The sequence below is a fragment of the Lipotes vexillifer genome, unplaced genomic scaffold (genome assembly GCF_000442215.2).
Source record: "Lipotes vexillifer unplaced genomic scaffold, Lipotes_vexillifer_v1.1 scaffold1587, whole genome shotgun sequence".
NCBI classification, from domain to species: Eukaryota; Metazoa; Chordata; class Mammalia; order Artiodactyla; family Lipotidae; genus Lipotes; species Lipotes vexillifer.
The window spans coordinates 324,264-343,834 of record NW_006790570.1 but is presented as its reverse complement, the minus strand read 5'-3'; the positions used below and the strand labels follow the sequence as shown (position 1 = coordinate 343,834).

At 42.8% G+C, this 19,571-nt stretch overlaps 1 protein-coding gene across 1 annotated transcript in view; it reads right to left on the bottom strand.

Annotated features, from left to right (window-relative positions):
• SLC38A1 (solute carrier family 38 member 1) overlaps window positions 1–19,571 on the bottom strand; it is a 72,058-nt gene that overhangs the window by 23,158 nt on the left and 29,329 nt on the right. The window contains exons 4-5 of the mRNA XM_007463829.1: window positions 15,772–15,847; window positions 15,366–15,481 (exon numbers count right to left, since the gene is read on the bottom strand). Coding sequence (XP_007463891.1) covers window positions 15,366–15,481; window positions 15,772–15,847 — 192 coding nt within the window. The remainder of the gene's footprint in view (window positions 1–15,365; window positions 15,482–15,771; window positions 15,848–19,571) is intronic.

The window sequence follows — 19,571 nt, the reverse complement described above, 5'->3', positions numbered from 1 at the left end:
GCCCCAGCCGCTCCGCGGCATGTGGGATCTTCCCGAAACGGGGCACGAACCCGCGTCTCCTGCATCGGCAGGCGGACTCTCAAGCACTGCGCCACCAGGGAAGCCCGGATATATATTTTTAAAGTATTTTCAACTCCGCGCTCTTCCCCACACTGCCATGTCCTTCCTTCCAAAAGGGACCCGAGGCTCACCACACTATATAATCCTTCCTCTTCTAAACGTGGTTGAAAGTATGTAAGTTGTTTTTTTTTTAATAATGTCCAGAGATGCTTGTTTTATTTCTTACCAGCTGATTGCACTTCAGGCTGGTGACATCAAGTAACAGTTTAATTACCAACTAATTCTGTACCTCGGAACTAAAAATCAACAATACAACTCATCAAGGAGCAATGGGGTCAACGTCTAACTGGGAGGGGCTGGGTTTTCCAAATAAATGGTCTTGGTTGACAGGGTGCCTGCCGTGAGTGGAGCCACAGGGGCAAGGCCTGAGATCGTTTGGGAGACCCTGACACCTGGTTGAGATAGGCTGAAACCCTGTGAATCCCTAGGCCAGGCCCTCCATCCCAAATCCTAAGAGCACAGCTATAATCTTCCTTTTTGTGGTCAGTTCAGCCCAAACAAGGAGCTGAGCTGGACCTAGCAAAGTGGATCTGGGGCCTACTTTTAGCTGATCTGTCCTCCACCTGCACTCCCAACCTTAGGGCACAGCTCTTTCTGCAGGTTCTTAGGAAAAAGCCAGGCTTCTGTTAATTTCTTGTTTCTTTTTAGTTCTGCTTTGAGAAGAAAATGAAACATCGGTAACCAAGGGTGAGCACAGGAATCTCAGCAGAGCTCCAGTGGCCCCGGAGCCCACAGCAGGGGTGAGTCGGGTCTACGCTGGTGAGTGGTGCTCCTCTAGGAACACAGGGCCACTGCATCCTCCTGGGAGAAGGTCCAAGGGGAAGAATTCATTAATAACATTCCAAGCTAGTAGGAGCTGTTCATCTGAGAAGGCAGAAACTGGGAGAGGGTCAAGATCAAAGAGGAGGGCTTCCCTGGTGGTGCAGTGGTTAAGAATCCGCCTGCCAATGCAGGGGGCACGGGTTTGAGCCCTGGTCTGGGAAGATCCCACATGCCGCGGAGCAACGAAGCCCGTGCGCCACAACTACTGAGCCTGCACTCTAAAGCCTGCGAGCCACAACTACTGAGCCCACATGCCACAACTACTGAAGCCCGCGCACCTAGAGCCGGTGTTCCAATTCAAGAGAAGCCACCGCAATGAGAAGCCTGCGCACCGCAACGAAGAGTAGCCCGTGCTCACCGCCCCAGCCGCTCCGCGGCATGTGGGATCTTCCCGAAACGGGGCACGAACCCGCGTCTCCTGCATCGGCAGGCGGACTCTCAAGCACTGCGCCACCAGGGAAGCCCGGATATATATTTTTAAAGTATTTTCAACTCCGCGCTCTTCCCCACACTGCCATGTCCTTCCTTCCAAAAGGGACCCGAGGCTCACCACACTATATAATCCTTCCTCTTCTAAACGTGGTTGAAAGTATGTAAGTTGTTTTTTTTTTAATAATGTCCAGAGATGCTTGTTTTATTTCTTACCAGCTGATTGCACTTCAGGCTGGTGACATCAAGTAACAGTTTAATTACCAACTAATTCTGTACCTCGGAACTAAAAATCAACAATACAACTCATCAAGGAGCAATGGGGTCAACGTCTAACTGGGAGGGGCTGGGTTTTCCAAATAAATGGTCTTGGTTGACAGGGTGCCTGCCGTGAGTGGAGCCACAGGGGCAAGGCCTGAGATCGTTTGGGAGACCCTGACACCTGGTTGAGATAGGCTGAAACCCTGTGAATCCCTAGGCCAGGCCCTCCATCCCAAATCCTAAGAGCACAGCTATAATCTTCCTTTTTGTGGTCAGTTCAGCCCAAACAAGGAGCTGAGCTGGACCTAGCAAAGTGGATCTGGGGCCTACTTTTAGCTGATCTGTCCTCCACCTGCACTCCCAACCTTAGGGCACAGCTCTTTCTGCAGGTTCTTAGGAAAAAGCCAGGCTTCTGTTAATTTCTTGTTTCTTTTTAGTTCTGCTTTGAGAAGAAAATGAAACATCGGTAACCAAGGGTGAGCACAGGAATCTCAGCAGAGCTCCAGTGGCCCCGGAGCCCACAGCAGGGGTGAGTCGGGTCTACGCTGGTGAGTGGTGCTCCTCTAGGAACACAGGGCCACTGCATCCTCCTGGGAGAAGGTCCAAGGGGAAGAATTCATTAATAACATTCCAAGCTAGTAGGAGCTGTTCATCTGAGAAGGCAGAAACTGGGAGAGGGTCAAGATCAAAGAGGAGGGCTTCCCTGGTGGTGCAGTGGTTAAGAATCCGCCTGCCAATGCAGGGGGCACGGGTTTGAGCCCTGGTCTGGGAAGATCCCACATGCCGCGGAGCAACGAAGCCCGTGCGCCACAACTACTGAGCCTGCACTCTAAAGCCTGCGAGCCACAACTACTGAGCCCACATGCCACAACTACTGAAGCCCGCGCACCTAGAGCCGGTGTTCCAATTCAAGAGAAGCCACCGCAATGAGAAGCCTGCGCACCGCAACGAAGAGTAGCCCGTGCTCACCGCAACTAGAGAAAGCCCGCGCGCAGCAACAAAGACCCAACTCGGCCATAAATAAATAAATAAATAAATAAATAAATAAATAAATAAAGATCAAAGAAGAAAGAGCTAGAAAGGAGGGGTGAGCAATTCTTTCTTATCACATGGGAGGCACTCCATCCAAGTAAGCAATTACTACATGAATTGTTACTGTAGTTCCTCTTCTTTTTCTCACCAGAAAATTACACAAGCTTCCTTTGAGTTCTGGAGATCCCCTGCCCAAGAACCGACTGACAAGCTGGTGTTTTTCTCTGAGGCCAAGACAGACCAAGTCATTTAGGAAAGGCTGGTCTCAGCAGCATCTCTACGCTGAGGCTTCACGTGGCCGTGGCTCCCACCGTGCTCAGCCTGTGCTCACGGGTGTCTCTGAGCCATAGGGCTCTGCAGATGCGTGCTGGCACCCGAGGCAGGGCCGGAGCACCCATGCTCCGCCCCTTGGTGCCCACAAAATCCTTCTTGAATTGAAAAGTATCCTAACGTTCTAATGTTATTTAATCATGCAAGTACCTTTGTTTCTATATTCTTTGATATCCTCAGTGCCTGGGAGAGTGTCTGGCACATAAAATGTACCAATAAATATCTGATGAATAAATGAATTATTTGATTAAAAAATATAAAACTTTTACTATCCTCATGATTAGAAGAGCCCACATTAAAAACTACCTTGCTGGACGAAAAGTGGTCTTTGTTGCTCGTCCTGCTTTTATCTAACATCATCTCCCAGCAAACCACAGCCCCTCACTCCTAAACTCACAGACATAGATGCTCAACATCTTCAAGAAAATGTAAAACCCCAGGACAAGGGAATTGGACAAATGGTAGGAAACATTCTGTTTTCTGGCCAATCATCTTTCTCCAGTCCTTCCCTGGGGTGCGGGCCTCTCCCAAGCTCTCTTCTACCTCCTTCCTTTCTTCCACACTTCCAGGCTGTCTCTGCCCTCCTGCACTTTCCTCCCCACTTTCTCATTCACCTCTGATCTCCACTCACGCTGCTGCTCTTCCATTCCACCCCTATTCTTCCTATGAGAAATATCTCTATGAAGTGAATAAAGATCTAAAAACACTGCTGAAGAGAGTGCCAGTGGGGGATGAGGGAAGGGCTGGAGAGCTCACCGAGGATGAAGTTAAAGTGTCACCCATCTGTATGATGAGAGAGCTCAGATTCAGGGCTTTTCCGGGCTAGTGTGACAGAGCACCAGTGGAGGAAGGGAATTTCAGGTGTGGGGAAGACCTGAAGGGGTTTAAGTGAAGGCCCGTGGCATCTAAGCTGGACAGGGAAGGAAGCACAGAGGTCCTCAATGACATTTAAGGCCAGGCACAGTGGGAGTATCCAAGGGGGAGCCCTTGGAGGGAAGCAGAGGAGGCTGCAGTCAGAAGCTGGGTGTTTGGAGGGTACGTGCAGGTAGATGGTGCAGCCTTGTTCCTGTGGGGTGCCAGTGGGAGAGGCTTACGTGGAGAGGAAAGGGCACCCAGAGAAAGTTTATTTAACAAGAGCTTAGATGGAAGAAGACACGCCTGAAAGTTAGGAGAGGGGGACAAGCTGTTCTGAGACTCTAATTCCTGGGGAAGTTATAAATATTTTGACAAATTCAAAATTATATTTTACATACAAATGTACTCCTAGAGCTTTCATTTACTTCAGTGAGAATTCAGTATAATTAATAAAACACTTTATTGATCACCACTAACACTGAATTTAAGCATATTCACTATGGTGGGCCCACACTAAGCACTTTTTACAATATTTTACTTATGAGTAGTACTATTATTATCTACCTTACAGATAAGGAAACTGAAGTTCAGAGAGGTTGAGTATTTCATCCAAGGTCACAAAGTGAGCATCAGAGCCCTCAAACCCTGGTAGTCTGACTCGAGTCCTCACCCACCATGCTCTATTGTCTGCCAAAGTCAAATGTCCACGGAAGGACGCCAGTGTAAAAAGCAAGACCCAAGCAGAAGACAAAAAATTTAGAGTAAAATATATCAAAATGTTAACAGAGCTGTTTTAACAGTAAGACTTTGGGTGATTTCTTTATACTTTATTTTATGCATTTTCAAAACGGTCTTTAATGATTATCTTACTTTTACAATAACACTATTAAAATGAAAAATAAAGGAACCTTTCAAATGAAAAGTATTATTATTCCAAACCCTTTTTGGGGTGTGTGCATTTGTTTAAGCCCCAAGCTCATTAATATAGCCCCTATTTCACTTAAGGGGCTCAAGAAATGCTTACGGAAAGGAGCAGAAACATCTAATTATTCAGACCCAAAGTGGACTTCTTAGTCACTACACCCTAATTAAATTTCAACATTCTGAGGGTCAGAGGACCAGCACACTAGGATCCAGTAGCATGTGACTATTTGTAATATTTACAAATTGAACTAGAGAATGAAAGGGATGGTTTTTAAAGGCTGGGCAGGGAGCAGGTGAGGATCAATTATTTGTACAATTCCATTTCTTTCCGTGTAGGCAAATCGAACTTCTGTGCTGCGAAGTTTCTCTTAAACTAGCCTCACTATTGATTAGATATTTTGTTTTGTCTGAGGAAAGGAATACGCATCGCTGGTGACCAAACCAAATAATTTCTAATACAATCCTAAAGAGAAAGAAGTGTTTAAAAGAGATTTGCGGAGAGAAATGGAATTTATCAGTTTAGTTGATGCTTTGAGAAGTTAAGGAAGTTAGGAGGAGGGCTGAGTTTAAATGAGGAAGTTATACCAGCAAGAAAGAAAGCCAGATGCCACCACCACTTCCTGTTTTTACCTACAGTCCTTGGCAGAAGGCTATCGGTTTTGTGGGCACTCCATTTATAACACAAGGATCACTGGTTTCTCTTCTCCTCAAACCTAGATCCTTACCTTTCAAAACGATGCCCCCTTTATCACACTCTAAAGATGTGACTCGTGAGTGACAAGAATTCCATATAACCATTAGGTAAAGGAACATGCTGTACTTGGTGGGCGTTTTGGACTTCCATTCCAGTAGGAATGATGGATTACGGGCTCCATTCACACTTTCCAACTCTGTTTCCATGGTAACAACGCACATTTAAGGAGAGATGGGAGAGTTAAGAGGAATACACCTTCGTTGTCCTCCCTTCCCCCATCCCACCCCCAACTGGTGTCGTCCTGGGCAAGTTACTCAGCCTCTGTGAATCTTAGCTTCTTTATCTGTAAAATGGGGATGATAAATAGGGTTGTTATAAAGATTCCATGAAACAATGTATACTTTATAACTACCTTCTTTTTTTAAACCCTTAAAAAAAGTAAAAGCCATACAAATAGAGGCTGCAGGTGGCTTTGGTTTTTGGGCTATAGTGTGCCGACCCTGATACAGATGTAGGTCATTAATACCATGTGCCTGATGAAAGGTGAAGCGTGTGGCCATAGAACAAAGCAAAACTAACTGGCCCACATCAGGGCAGTTTTCTAATCTACTAAACCAACTGCCACTCTATGAGTAAGAAAAGTTCAAGCTACTCTGGAAAATCCAAATTTCTGGACTATTTGGATCTACTGTGCAGATACACATCTGTCCTACTGTAACACAGAAGAGTAAATGTTAAAGGCATTCTACACATCACGGCCGTGAACAGTACTGTTAAAACCTTAGACAGTTTAGTTAAGTTGCCTCTTGCAGACTAAGAAAAACACGGGGCTCCAAAATGGGGGCCACACTGCTGTCCTGGAGTAGTACCGGGGCACCCGATGCAACACAGCACAGGCAGGACTGAGTGAGCTCAGTGTACATGCTCTCGCACATTCGCGCGCACACACACGCACACACACACACACACACACACACACACACACACACCCCACACTCCTACGTCTCTGGGGCCAAGAGAATCGATTTCTTGGAACCCCCCTTATCAGACACATATCAGATGACTCATCAACTAAGCATAACTGCTCAACTTTTAAAAACAGTGGGTGGGACCCATCGCCTACACTTGCCAACTCTGTTTACAAAATAGGCACTCAGTTTTAGCACAACACCCCTTCCCCCTTTCCTATTTGCCCATTTCTGAAAAGTTCTTCATCCAGTGAATTTCAATAGAGTTCAATGGCACTGCCGCTGTCCTTTCTACATGTATTTCTAATGCTGGCAAGCCTGAATGTGCCATTGCTCCCCCTCCAGTATTATTATTCCCAAACAAGAGACTCTGATGCCAATGATTTTTGCTGCCAGCTGAAGGACAACAATTTTCTCTTCAAATCATTTCTAAGGAACGGAGACTATAACTCAAAGAATTTTGAAAACAAGTAAGTGACTGACGTAAGACGTAAGATGAGTGTGCCTCTACCCAGGGACCTCCTCGGATCATCAGAAGAGCAGCGTTTCCTATTGACTTCCTCTTCATCGCCCTGTTTCGATATCACAAAATCCAATTTGGTCTTTCCTTAGGAGGCAAAGAATTGCCTGCTTAGGAGCCCACAGAGAAGACAGCTTAACATTTACCAGGAATGACTTGATAGATATCACACAAACCATCTTTGTTACTGCTAAAAGCAAAATTATCACCTTGGTGGGTGTGATTCAGACTTTCGGGAATATATGGAAAGTAACAGAGCAATGACAGTTCAAGTACATTAAGAGTATTTGCAAAGGTACACTGTGATCTCACTCCAATTTGGCAGAATTTGCTGAAAATGGTTTAGACACTCCAGAGAGCTATGCTGAGGCAGTTATCTGAGACTGCAAACCTCTTGAAAGAACAAGAAGCCCATTTTTGTGACACGATAGTCACGATCAAATAACTATAATATCTGAACAGGACTCAGGGCAATGTGTTGATGCGTCTGTTGTTCTAATCCCATTTCTGCCTACCCCTTACGCAGGCTGAATTGTAAAACACCGAATTTAAAGAGAGGAGGCACCTGGTAGTCTGATCTTTGTTTATAGAGTCCTCATTTTATAGATTTATCTTTACCGGCATGGCTATTTACTGATTTGTTTGTAAACACTGTGATTACAGACAATACAATGTTGCATCTTTTTGGTGGCAGGATAATGATAAGTGATAATGGTCCACAAAGGTAAATACTGAGGGAGAGAAGAATTCACCTACAACTGGAACAAACTATCCACCACAAAGTGAAGGTAATTACTGTAAACTGACAATGACAATTACTGTCCTTTTTGCAAACAGCAATTTAGCAACAGACGCCCTTTTAGCAATGCAGTGCTAACCTCGTACAGTATTCCTTAACAGTCTCTAACTATTTTGAATTTTCAGATGAAGGAGGCATTCCCAGGAAAGTAACCAATGGGTGGTGAGTCCCTTCCTAAACTTCTGTAATTTTCATTACATCTCCAGAACCTACTTTAAATCTGAAGGTGAACTAAACCTCAGAGTTGATGTTTTCCCTCTGATAAGTCTGCAAAATTATGAGAGCCATTGTTTGCCCTAAAACCTTGTAAGACTATGTAAGACTGTGCTAATTTTTACATATTCTTTCATTTCAGGGAAACTTTATTGAGAATCAGCTATAGGCAACCACTATTCTAGATACTGTCGTGGGGAGAGAGACAAGGAAGACATTAATCCTGCCCTTGTAGGGCTCAGTGTTCAATAGGGAACAAAATATATACGCCTAAATAATGGAACTAATACCTGCTATTAGAAAGATAAAGGCTACACCAAAAAGAGAAGGAAGGGAGACCTTTCCTTCCACCTGGGAGGATCAGAGAAGCACTTTTGGAGATGGCATCGGACCTGGGTCTTACGGGACCGTCAGGATTCAGAAGCACAGGGACGGCATGGGAGGCGGGTGGCAGAAAGGCCGAGGTGATGGGCACGGTGCCGGCGGCCCCTACAGAAGAGAGGGAGGCTGGTGTAGCTGATGCAAAGGCAGTCTGCAGGGAAGTGTGGTGAAAATGCAGTCTGGAGCAGGTGGCACTGTACTGATCGCTCACTTTAGCTCTTGTGGTCTAAATAGCGACACTGAAAATATTTTTTTCTCAAGTTTTTTGCAGGAAAGAGAAAGAGGAAAAATCTTATCGCAGTGATTTGAAGTTCTCTAAAAAACAGTTTTCTCAACTAGTTTCTTCCCCTAAAGCACATGGTAAAAAGATACTTTAAAGAGTATAAACTTTCCACTCCCACTCCACCCCCAGACCCCGTGTCACCCTCCAGAAGCAGCCACTGTCAACAGTTTTCTTGTTTACCCTCCCAGTCTGTGTAATATATGCACATATTACACAATCTACCCCCATCCTCACTTCCACCCAATATTCAGTTTGTTTTTAATTTTTCAATACCAGTACATGTAAGTCTATCTTACTCCTTTAAATAGTAGTCTAATATTCCATTTTATGGAACTACTATGGTTATTTAACCAATTCCCTAATAACGAACTTGGTGTTATTTGACTTTGCTATTTCTTGGTTTTCAATTCTTAATTACAAAAAGTTTAGTTAAAGCCCTGGAAGGAATTAAGTTCAAGGGCAGTGGGAAATCTTAAATAGCACATGAGGCGAAGTCAGGCACAGATATGACAAATATGAAGCAGTTCAAAAAGTTTACTGGTTTTACAACATACTTGAGGCATGTATCGTACTTGCTGCGACCAGGAACTTGACCACCCCCTGATACACGATTTCGTACCCTTGGTATTGCTGAACTATTTTCATTACAATAAAGGTGACAGTTCTTGGTGGAACAGTAGTAAAATAGTTCAGGAACACTGATTTTACAAGGTGATTTTAAAGAGCTAAAGGATTAACTTGCAAGTATCCACTGATAAGAATAAAATTTGTCTCAAGAAGTACATTAATAATGTAAGTTTGGCTTCTGAAGGCATCACTAAAAGGCAGTATAGTGTCTTAGATCGCTCAGGTTCTAGACTCAAGAAATCCTGGATGGAACATGGAACCCTGGCTGCCCTATTTTCTAAGTTGTTATTAAGCCTCAGTTACTTCATCTGTAAAATGGGGCTAACATTTACTTCACAGTGTTGTTGGTGGGGATTAGATGAGATAACATGGTATATATAGTTACCGTTCAATAAATGTTAACTATTATTTGGTAACTACCTGATTAATATTTTAACAAACACTTAGTACATAGTGTTACTATGTACCAGGCACTGCAGGTACTCTCTCCATCTCCGTCTCTCTCTCTCTCTCTCTCCATCTCGATCTCTCTCTCTCTCTCTCTCTCTCTCTCTCACACACACACACACACACACACACACGCTCACGCATTAGTTTCTTATAGCAGCCCTATAGGGTTGTACTAACTAATAAATGTCTTCTTGTGTGCCCCTTTTCAAAGTGTGCTTTTAGATACATTATCTTTTTTATTCTCACAACCACTACCCCAGTGAGAAAGAAAATGGAAGACACCAAAAAAAGGCAGGAATTATAATCAACCAAAATAAAATTTAAACTATTGTTTCATTCAGATTGTAACGTTGTTTCACAATTATCATTTCAAACAGACTGTTTACAAACTCAGTGTTTATGATAAACTATGACATCTCTTTGAGCTCCCAGCAATGTCATGAATTACATTCTCATTTTTCATGGTTTTAAACTTAAAGGTTACATGATTAAAATAATAATAAATAATAATGATACATGCTAAGAAGTTATGGGAAATTTTAAAGCATTTATTACTTTATCAGATTCCATACAGTGTAATAAACCTCTCATTTACCTAGCACAGTGAGGAGATCACATGCTCTTCAGAGATTAATTCTCTATGCAATGTATGCATTTAATAGAAATCTTTAGAAAATGTAACTTTCCTATTTGGGGAGATGGTAATGTGAACTAAACAAAACAAAAGCCATCATTCTTCTGTGCTAATATTTACTTTTTTTTTTTTTTTTTTTTGCGGTACGCGGGCCTCTCACTGCTGTGGCCTCTCCTATTGCGGAGCACAAGCTCCGGACGCGCAGGCTCAGCGGCCATGGCTCACGGGCCCAGCCGCTCCGCGGCACGTGGGATCCTCCCAGACCGGGGCACGAACCCGCATCTCCTGCATCGGCAGGCGGCCTCTCAACCACTGCGCCACCAGGGAAGCCCAATATTTACTTTTAATTCCTACTTTGGCTATGATGGAGTTATGGGGAAGCTGTGGAAAAAGAGTAGCAATAGAAGAGGAGGATGCAGGGGAAAGAGATTTTCTTCAGCACCCTTTGCCTTTCCCTCGGATTCCACTCAGGAAAACTCAATTCAATAGGTGCATTTTACCCTTACCCGTGCCTCAGCACATCCCCAAACTGCTGCCTCAGGGAACAGCCCCATTTTACTTCCAACAGAGAACATATACCTTCAGAACAATTGTACGCTGAGATTGACCACTAGCATACTTCCGGTTCCTCAGATGCAATTATAAGGCCTCAGGATTTAGGATAACACAAAACCTCACAGCATTCTCAGGGCTGAATTCACTGAATCGAACTGAATCAGACGTGTGTTAAACAGGAATGACAGCCATTATAGTCAGGTCCAAAAAATGAGCCCCAAACTCATCCAGCAAAAAGAAATCACCACAGCAAGTTTCCAGATGACTCCAATGAAGAGCCCAGCACCCAGCCTCAGTGAGACACAGAGGAGCCTTCCCAGCTGCTTTTCTAAAGAAGCCTGGACAGCCTTGGGCTCTTTCTCTGCCTTGGCCAATATGAGTCTGGAACGGGGCCCTGGACCAGATGAATTATATTCTTCCTGCCAACCGCTTCTTGGCTTGAGCAGTTGTGGGAACAGCTGGTTTTATAACACAGAGTGAGCCCTTATTCTGAGGTAGGAGAGCTCTGCATTCTGTGAAAAACTTGTAAGTTTGGGTCTCTATACAACTACCTTCATGAGCTTTCACCTGAAGGTTCTGCATGTTGTGCTTTGCTATTCATGCGTCTTGCAAAGAACCAAACAACCTATGAGAGTTTTACCCAGAGGAAATCTTCTGGCAACTCTAAAAGTCACCTTTACCCAATTCTTTGTCTTAATCAGAAACTGAAGAGTCATGAGATAAGAGATCACTTATCCCTGAACCAGTATAACTAAAAAATCAACCAAATTCCAGGAATGGTAGGTTGAAAACAAGAATTTACTCCTGCTCCCCTGGCCCCAATAATCCAGTAAAGCGATTTCTTAAGGCATAAAACTGCTAGGATAGTAAGAACAGGAGAGAAGAGACAACAGTAACAAAAATTCAGAAGCTGGAAAGTGGACAGAGCTGAATCTTAAACTGGCAGTGGAGAAAGCCAAGACCAATCCAATTTACACCACAGAATTCCCAAAAGGCCCTGGTGGCATTACTGGAAGTAGGGAACAATGGACAGGATAAACTAAAATAAAGAGGATCTGTTGAACTTCTTTCAAGGAACAGCTAGATTCCCCAGACCAGGCACCTACTCTGTAAAGCAGGGTGACTGCTCCTCTCCCATCTTGGCAAAAGATACATAAATATACAGAAAATATATTCTCTGAAAAGTATAAAATGTAAGTCTCCGAGTGAGGGACTCAGCACAACTTGTGAGGGAGGGGTTCTGTAATGAAAACTAGGATTGGGTGGACAAATGCACAGAGATATTCACCCAAGCCCTTTCCCCCAACTTGGTTCCCATAAAGACGGCAGCAGTGCCCAGACCCTACAGGCAGGTGACTGGAAGATCTTCCCTGGGTGATCTGAACAGCCAAGAAGAAACTGACACGGCTGGTTCCCCAAGGAAAGGGCTACTGACAGCACCTCTAGTGAACCTATTTCCAACAAACCCCACTCATGTGTACTAGGCTCCAACTAGCCTTGTTCCAGTCCACCCCCTGCAATTCCTGAATACAGCAGACAGAGAAGGACAACCTGACATCTAAGGAAAGATTCTAAAATGAAAGAGTCCAAAACAAACAGAAAAATCAACTTGCATCACAGGGATACAATCAGCAGAACTCAGATTATGGGAAACACTGTACGACAAATGGTCTAGTTTCTTCAACAAATAAACTGCACAGAAAAGAACAGAAGAAAATGGGGGAACCTATAGAGTGAAAGAGACTTAAACCACAAAACAACCAATTGTAGTATATGGACCTTATTTGAGTACTGATTTAAACAATCCAATTGCTTTTTAAAAATAAGATAAGCAGAGCAATTTAAATATTGTTCGGGTATTTGATGATATAAGGAACCGTGGCTAATTTTCTGGGTATGTCATATCATGGTTATGTTTTTACAGTCCTTATATATTAGAGAAGCACACTGAAATATTTATGGATGAAACGATGTGATGGCTGGGATTTGCTTCAAGACAATCTGGGTGAGGGGCTGACTAAACAAGCATGGTCATGAGATGAAGGGAATACAGGGATATTTTAGACTCTACTTGATGCCTGAAATTTTCCATAACAGAGAAAAACCATTACTAGAATTCTCAGAGAAAACAATGAAATTGTAAAACAGAAACAAAATAATATAAAAAGGGAACATTCAAAGAAAGTTTAAAAGCCCCTGTAAATAAAAAAATAATAAGAGAAATAAAACATTCAGTAAAGAGTTGGAAAAAAATTGGTGGCATATTCCAGAGAGTACAGTGAAAAACTTTAGAAATGAAAACAAAGAAAAGAATAAAAAGTTAGAGGGCTAGTCCAGAAGGTCCAAAATCTTGGTAACAGTTCCAGAAAGAGAGAAAAGAGAAAGAGAAGGAAGGAATTCATCAACACAACAATGTAAGAAAATGTCCCAGAACTGAAGACCATGAATTTCTAAAAGAAAAGATGTACCAGCTGCCTGACACAATGGAGGAAAAAAGGCACACAGCAAGACACAGCATTGTGAAACACTGGCAACAAAGATATTTGGCAAGTGTCCAGAAAAGACAAAATAAAAACAAAAGCCCTGGCTACATATAAAAGATGAGGAGGGCTTCCCTGGTGGCGCAGTGGTTGAGAGTCCGCCTGCCGATGCAGGGGACGCGGGTTCGTGCCCCGGTCCGGGAAGATCCCACATGCCACGGAGCGGCTGGGCCCATGAGCCATGGCAGCTGAGCCTGCGCGTCCGGAGCCTGTGCTCCGCAACGGGAGAGGCCACAACAGTGAGAGGCCCGCGTACCGCAAAAAAACAAAACAAAACAAAACAAAACAAAAACACTCTGAGCAGTTTCTGGCACAGAGTAAGAGCCACAAGAGTTGTTCTTGTTATCATCACCAAAGAAATGACTCTTTATCCTATGTTAACATATAACTACTTGATATATTACAATAATCAAAAAGAAAGCAATCAGTGTAAAACACATGTCCAAACCAAACATATTTCCAGCTTTGGAATGACTGAAAATTGTCACAGACCACAGGGTTTTGGAGGTTAACAGGGTTCTGAGATTTTTCTAGTGCAATTTCCTTGTTTCAAAGGGTAGGGAATTGAAGCTCAGAATAGCTAAGTAACTTGCTGGACTATACAGCCATTCAGAAGAGGAGCTGAGATTAGCAGTCAGGTGTTTCATGTCAATGCACTGAATTTCACAAGTGTAGCTACTCCAACTCCATCTATGGTATCGTCACAGGGTCAGAATTTCACACATACAAAAAAAGTATCACCACAGAAATATTTTATCCAACTCCTGTCATTTTACCCTAAAACCTGCCACTTGGCTCATGATATACGTAAACAGAAAGACCACCTAGAAAGATCCAGCCGGGGCAATAAAGCCAGGAGGCTACAGTTGGGTTTACTGGTTAGGTTGACAAGAGGAAGGTAATGTATTAGATTCACTGTCCTACACAGAGTTGTTCTGATTCTAGGATGGATACCTCTAGTGGGTTTACACACAAAAGTATGAATATTAATCCCTAGTGCTGTGGACCAATATGGTGCAGCCTGGATGGGCATTTCTGATGCCTGAGTAGTGGAATGGGTAGCAATGCACTTCCATCACAGTCTTCTAAGTCTTTCTAAAGGAATAAACACAATTTGCAGGATTAGTAGACATTTTGGTCACTGCTTCCAAGGAAATGATGGATCTGGCAATGAGGACTACTGGGCAAGCCCAATGAAGAGCATGAGTGTCGTCAGGGGTGAAAGCACCACTGTTACTCCTTTGAGGTCTGAGAAATCAGGCTGGGTGGGAATTTTCCTGGTAAAAATCGTATGATCTGTCTTCACCTCATTCCAACTGAAATTAAGCCCTCTCTACATTTGCAGAAAATCTCATTCAACAGTTTGAGATGAACTTATTTCAGAAGAAAATTGCCCATTTTCTTTTCACTGAATCTCAGGGGGAAAGTACAGAATAATTTCTCATCTTTAAAACACAGAAAACTTCTATGCTTCTTGAATATAAGATTCTTACAAACGAATTTGCAGTTACCTTTGGATATAGTACGTGTTCCACAGCTATCCAATACCAAAGTGGTGACTGGATGGATTAAACACTTCAATATTTTCACCATTTATTGATAGCTGAGATTTAAAGTGACAAGTATAGAGTCCAAAAATACAAAAAGTGCTATTTTCAAATCTTTTATCCTTTTTGCAAGTGCTTATTTTGGTATTTTTGATTAATGAAAAGGTTTTCTCCTTTTACTTTCTTATAAACATGAGGTGCTTCTTGGAAAATCATTCAAACAAACAATATAAGAGGATGCACTGTAACTTAGCCAAGTTAGTAAAACATAGAAAGAAATAAGAACTATTTCGAAATACTTCCAATGTCTTCTGTGTATGAACAGAAACATACCAAAAATACAGTTTTTTAAATGAAAAGTACGGCAGTGTCAACACTCACAGAAAAAGTAGGATTCCAGTATTTGCCAGGGCGAAGGCGAGTCCCAAAATCCCACTGCCCATAATGGCGTTGCTTAGGTTAAAAACAGACATGCCCAAGGAGGTTGTTCCTGGAATCTGAACAGAGACAGTCACACTAGGCAAAAGAGTCCTCAAGACAGATCATCACGCCAAAGCCTTTAAAGAAAGCACTATCAGGAACCAACAAGGAAATGAAATTCAAGGAATCCTTTCTCAGTGGTCTAGTTACTTTTTTTAAATGGGTTTCAGGAGAAAATACACAGGCTCCGAGAAATAACCTGGTGAATAAATAACTATGTTTTTGGTACTATGCTGGATGAATTAAACATCTGTCACAATTTATGTAATTTAAAAAAATAAGCAAACTTTATTATAATGACACTTACATAGTCATCACATTTCTTTTTTTCCAAATGGCTGTTCGTGAGACTCCTCCTACTTTCACGATCAGAAATAAACTTGCTGTAAAGAGACGTATTATGATTTAATTTCATGATAATGACTTGAAACTTAACATCATGACTAAATGATTTATCACTTACCAAAACATCACGCATAAAAAGTTATCAACCAGTTACTTAAGTTTATAGTCCTATTCAACCACTCTCCCTACCTCGTTTTTGTTTTGGTTTGGGTTTTTTTTTGCCAGTGTTAGTTGTCCACATTCTTGTTTTACCAAATAAACTAAACGTGCTCCAAGGGCAGACACTTTGCCTCATTCCTTTTTATATCCCTCACTCTACTTAGCACAAAACAATGCAAACAGCAGGTGCTCATCTTGAGAGGAAATGAAAGACAACCGTAAGTCAAAAAGGGCTATAGATTTTGAATCATTTTAATACTGATAAATTTAAACATTATACGCAATGCAAGTTAACTTTTACATAGATTGTTCTCTAATGGAAAATTAGATGATGTCAAGAATACTATAAAGCTGGCATTTCAAAGAATATTGGAGGTAGGATTCCTTCTGAGCTCACATTCCTGGAGCACAAAGTTATTACACAGGAATTCCCTCCCCCGCCCCCCCCAGCAAAAAGGAAAACAACCCTTTTCCCATCACCCATTCTTTCAGCACCTGCTTATATGCAAGTCACTAGACCAGGCAATGTGGGAGATATGGGGGTGTGTAATAAGTGATGCAGCAGTAGCCCACAGGGATGGTGGAGGAAGCAGGGCATATGGTCCATGGTTAGGGGCAGAGCTAGTAGGACTTAAAGCAAGCATGGGATGCAGAACGTGAGTTCCAATTCTCACTTGCTCTGAGGGCCTGAGTATGCTACCCCAGTTTCCTGATCTGTGAAACGGGAACGACACTATTATATAATCTCATAGCGTTACTGGGAGAATTAAATGAGAGCACATGCAAAACATCAGTACAGCTCCAGGCACAGAGTAAGAGCAACACGTGGGAAAGATTCAGACAGGGTGAGTGGAGTAAAGTATATACAAATATACAGAAGGAGGAATTCAGAATGCTCTAAAGACCAGCAAATATATTCGGGATTAATATCAGAACTTTAAGTGCTATTGTCAAAGAAAAGTCTATTCATAAGCAAACTGCTACATGCATTAGTTAAGACATGTGCTTTTCGGCTCTCCTTCTGGAAATTTTATTATCTGGTCTAGGTAAGAAATAATCAGTGTGTTTTCCACTAATAAATATAAAGCCATTTGAATTGGACTATCTTAAAGAGGCATATATCTTTAAACTATACATTATATTTTCTTATGCTTTTTTAATGAGGCTATATTTCACCATAAACCATGTTTTAATGAAAGATATATATCATTAATGTTGGTTTTATTTGTCTACCGTTTTCATCTTTAATCCATATTCTTCAGGTCTGCATTATTTCGCCAGGTGGAACCAAAGGCAGGCAACATAGGTACTATGAACTTCCCCTGAGGCCACCACCTGGTATGAGCGGCGCAGCCTGTGGTTCATCTCCTTCAGCGTCTGCCTTTGCCTAGGACCTGTCCAGTGACTGTCACAGATGAAAAGGGAGTGAAGAAAACCTTGGTCTCCTGAAACCCAGGAGCTGACATTCCAGCTGAGGAGAGACCAGACCAGCTAACACCAGAATAGGAACATCAGGCCACGCAAAATGGAGATGAGATAAGGAAGCCAGAGAAGGAAAAACCATTACTGGGGGGGATTAGCCAGAGGAAACTAAAAGGCCGAGGCCTGAGAAACAGCATTGCAGGGTCTTAGCAAGAGAATGACATAATGAAAGCTGTGTCTTTGGAGACCCATCTGGCAGTTCTCTAGCCCTGGCTCTTCTTTTGCCCTTAACATTTTAAATCTTTCCAAAGAACTGAGGTTTACAGATCTGGCTGGAGAGGGACCGGGAGAGCAGCCTTCCTTTTCACCCAGGCGGCCCGAGGAAATGGGGGTGCTGGACTTCCCAGACTGAAATTGACTCATATTTAGTGTGGCTGTTAAATAAAAGACTGTATGTAATCAGGCTAATTTTAACAATCAACTCAAGTCTACCAAATCATTATCCAGAAGGTCCCCTGTTTGCCTTTCTTGCAGAGAGACTTGCTTTTCAAAGAGAATCTCCATCATTTTTAAATTAAGGGGAAAGCCCGAACGTTTTCAAATAAACTAAACCAAACACCAGTAAACCTCCTATTATGGCAGATCTAAGTTCCTGGCCTGCTAATGCTCCCCAGACTTGAGGCAGAAGACTGATAGAGGAGGACCGGATCAAGGCACCTGGATGCAGGGGCACTCAACAGGGTCAAACACTGCAACGGAAGGGGAGGAAGAAGGGGCCCCTGCATGCTTGCCAGCTCTCTGCGGCAGCGCCCCTGCAGGATGAGAATGATGCAAGTGACCTGCAGAGCTGTTGTGATGAGTGACCATGAAAAAGCACGTTAAAACAAATAGTGCTTTGAGTGCTTCCTGATTCTGCCTCTGTCTGTCTATCTTCTACAGCAAGACTTAATAGGTTTTCCCCAAAATCTTCACTGGTGCTCCCACTGAAAAAGTTTCGAGTCCAAACTGCTCACCCTGCAAATTCCAGGCACTGCTGAATTTGATTCTGCCTCACTGTTCAATCTTAGCTCCCCCTGCTCTTCCAAATGGTCTTCCCAAGAGGCGGTGAGGATCAAGATGAGACCAGGGCATTCTGAGAATAGAGACTGAAAAACAAGTACCGCTAGGAATCCACTCTGCCCTCAAGAGACCCTCCATTTTCCTCCCTGCCAATGCCTTCCTGCCCGTTCACAGCCCTCATCCTCCATGAGGCTGCTGATGTTCTGGTTTGAACGCAGTTTTCTCACTCTGACCTATTTACGATTTTTCTGTAGCACAGACTGTGGCACTAAGCTCATCTTGCGTCGAGTGGTGGTGTCATGTTCTCACTCCCTTAGCTCCTCCTTCTATGTACCTGCCCATGTGTTAGCAACTCAGAGGAACCCTCCATAAACCAAGTGTGCCTCTTCCACTGAGGAACTAGGGAGTAGCTTAGGCTGCAGGGAAATCTCACTCAGTAAGAATGGAGTACTCAGACAAGCCTCTGTATTCTCTTTACGGTATTCCAACTTTTTCTTCTGTCTTTCGATCTTTGCTTTGTATTTCTGCAAAGTTTTTTTTAAAACAAAATAAAGCCAACCTTTTTTCTTGTAACGGAAAAGCCCATTTATAATAACTAGGTCAAGCAGCTTATCACAAGTTTCTGTTATCTCACCATTTAAAAAATCCAATTTCATGTTAAAAAGCACTGACCTCTGGCAAAGACCTCTTTATTGACTTAAAAATGAGCTATTGGAGAAGGTGCCTTTGACATGCCATCTTGGGAATGATAAAAGTATTATTAAAAAAGCATTTTCAGTGGGTCATTCTGTACCCATAAAGCAGAATCTGATCAACTCTTAGGTAGCCAGTTGTTCTGTGAACAAAACAAAACAAAAATCTACAGTGGCTGTCATGCTGACCTTCAACAGACAAAGCCTTAAAAAGGATGGAGGCGTTATACTGAGGTAGTGTGAAGGGAGACAAGCAATATAGAGCAGTTATTTAAAGCCCAAAATCAATCAACAACAACAACAATCCAGTTAAGGATGGGTTGTACAATGGGAAGATAATCTTCCTATTTTAATCTCTACCAATCAGGTTCTTACTAGGTTATAGGGTTTCACTGGAAGATTTATAACACAAAAGAGATGAGTAGTTGAA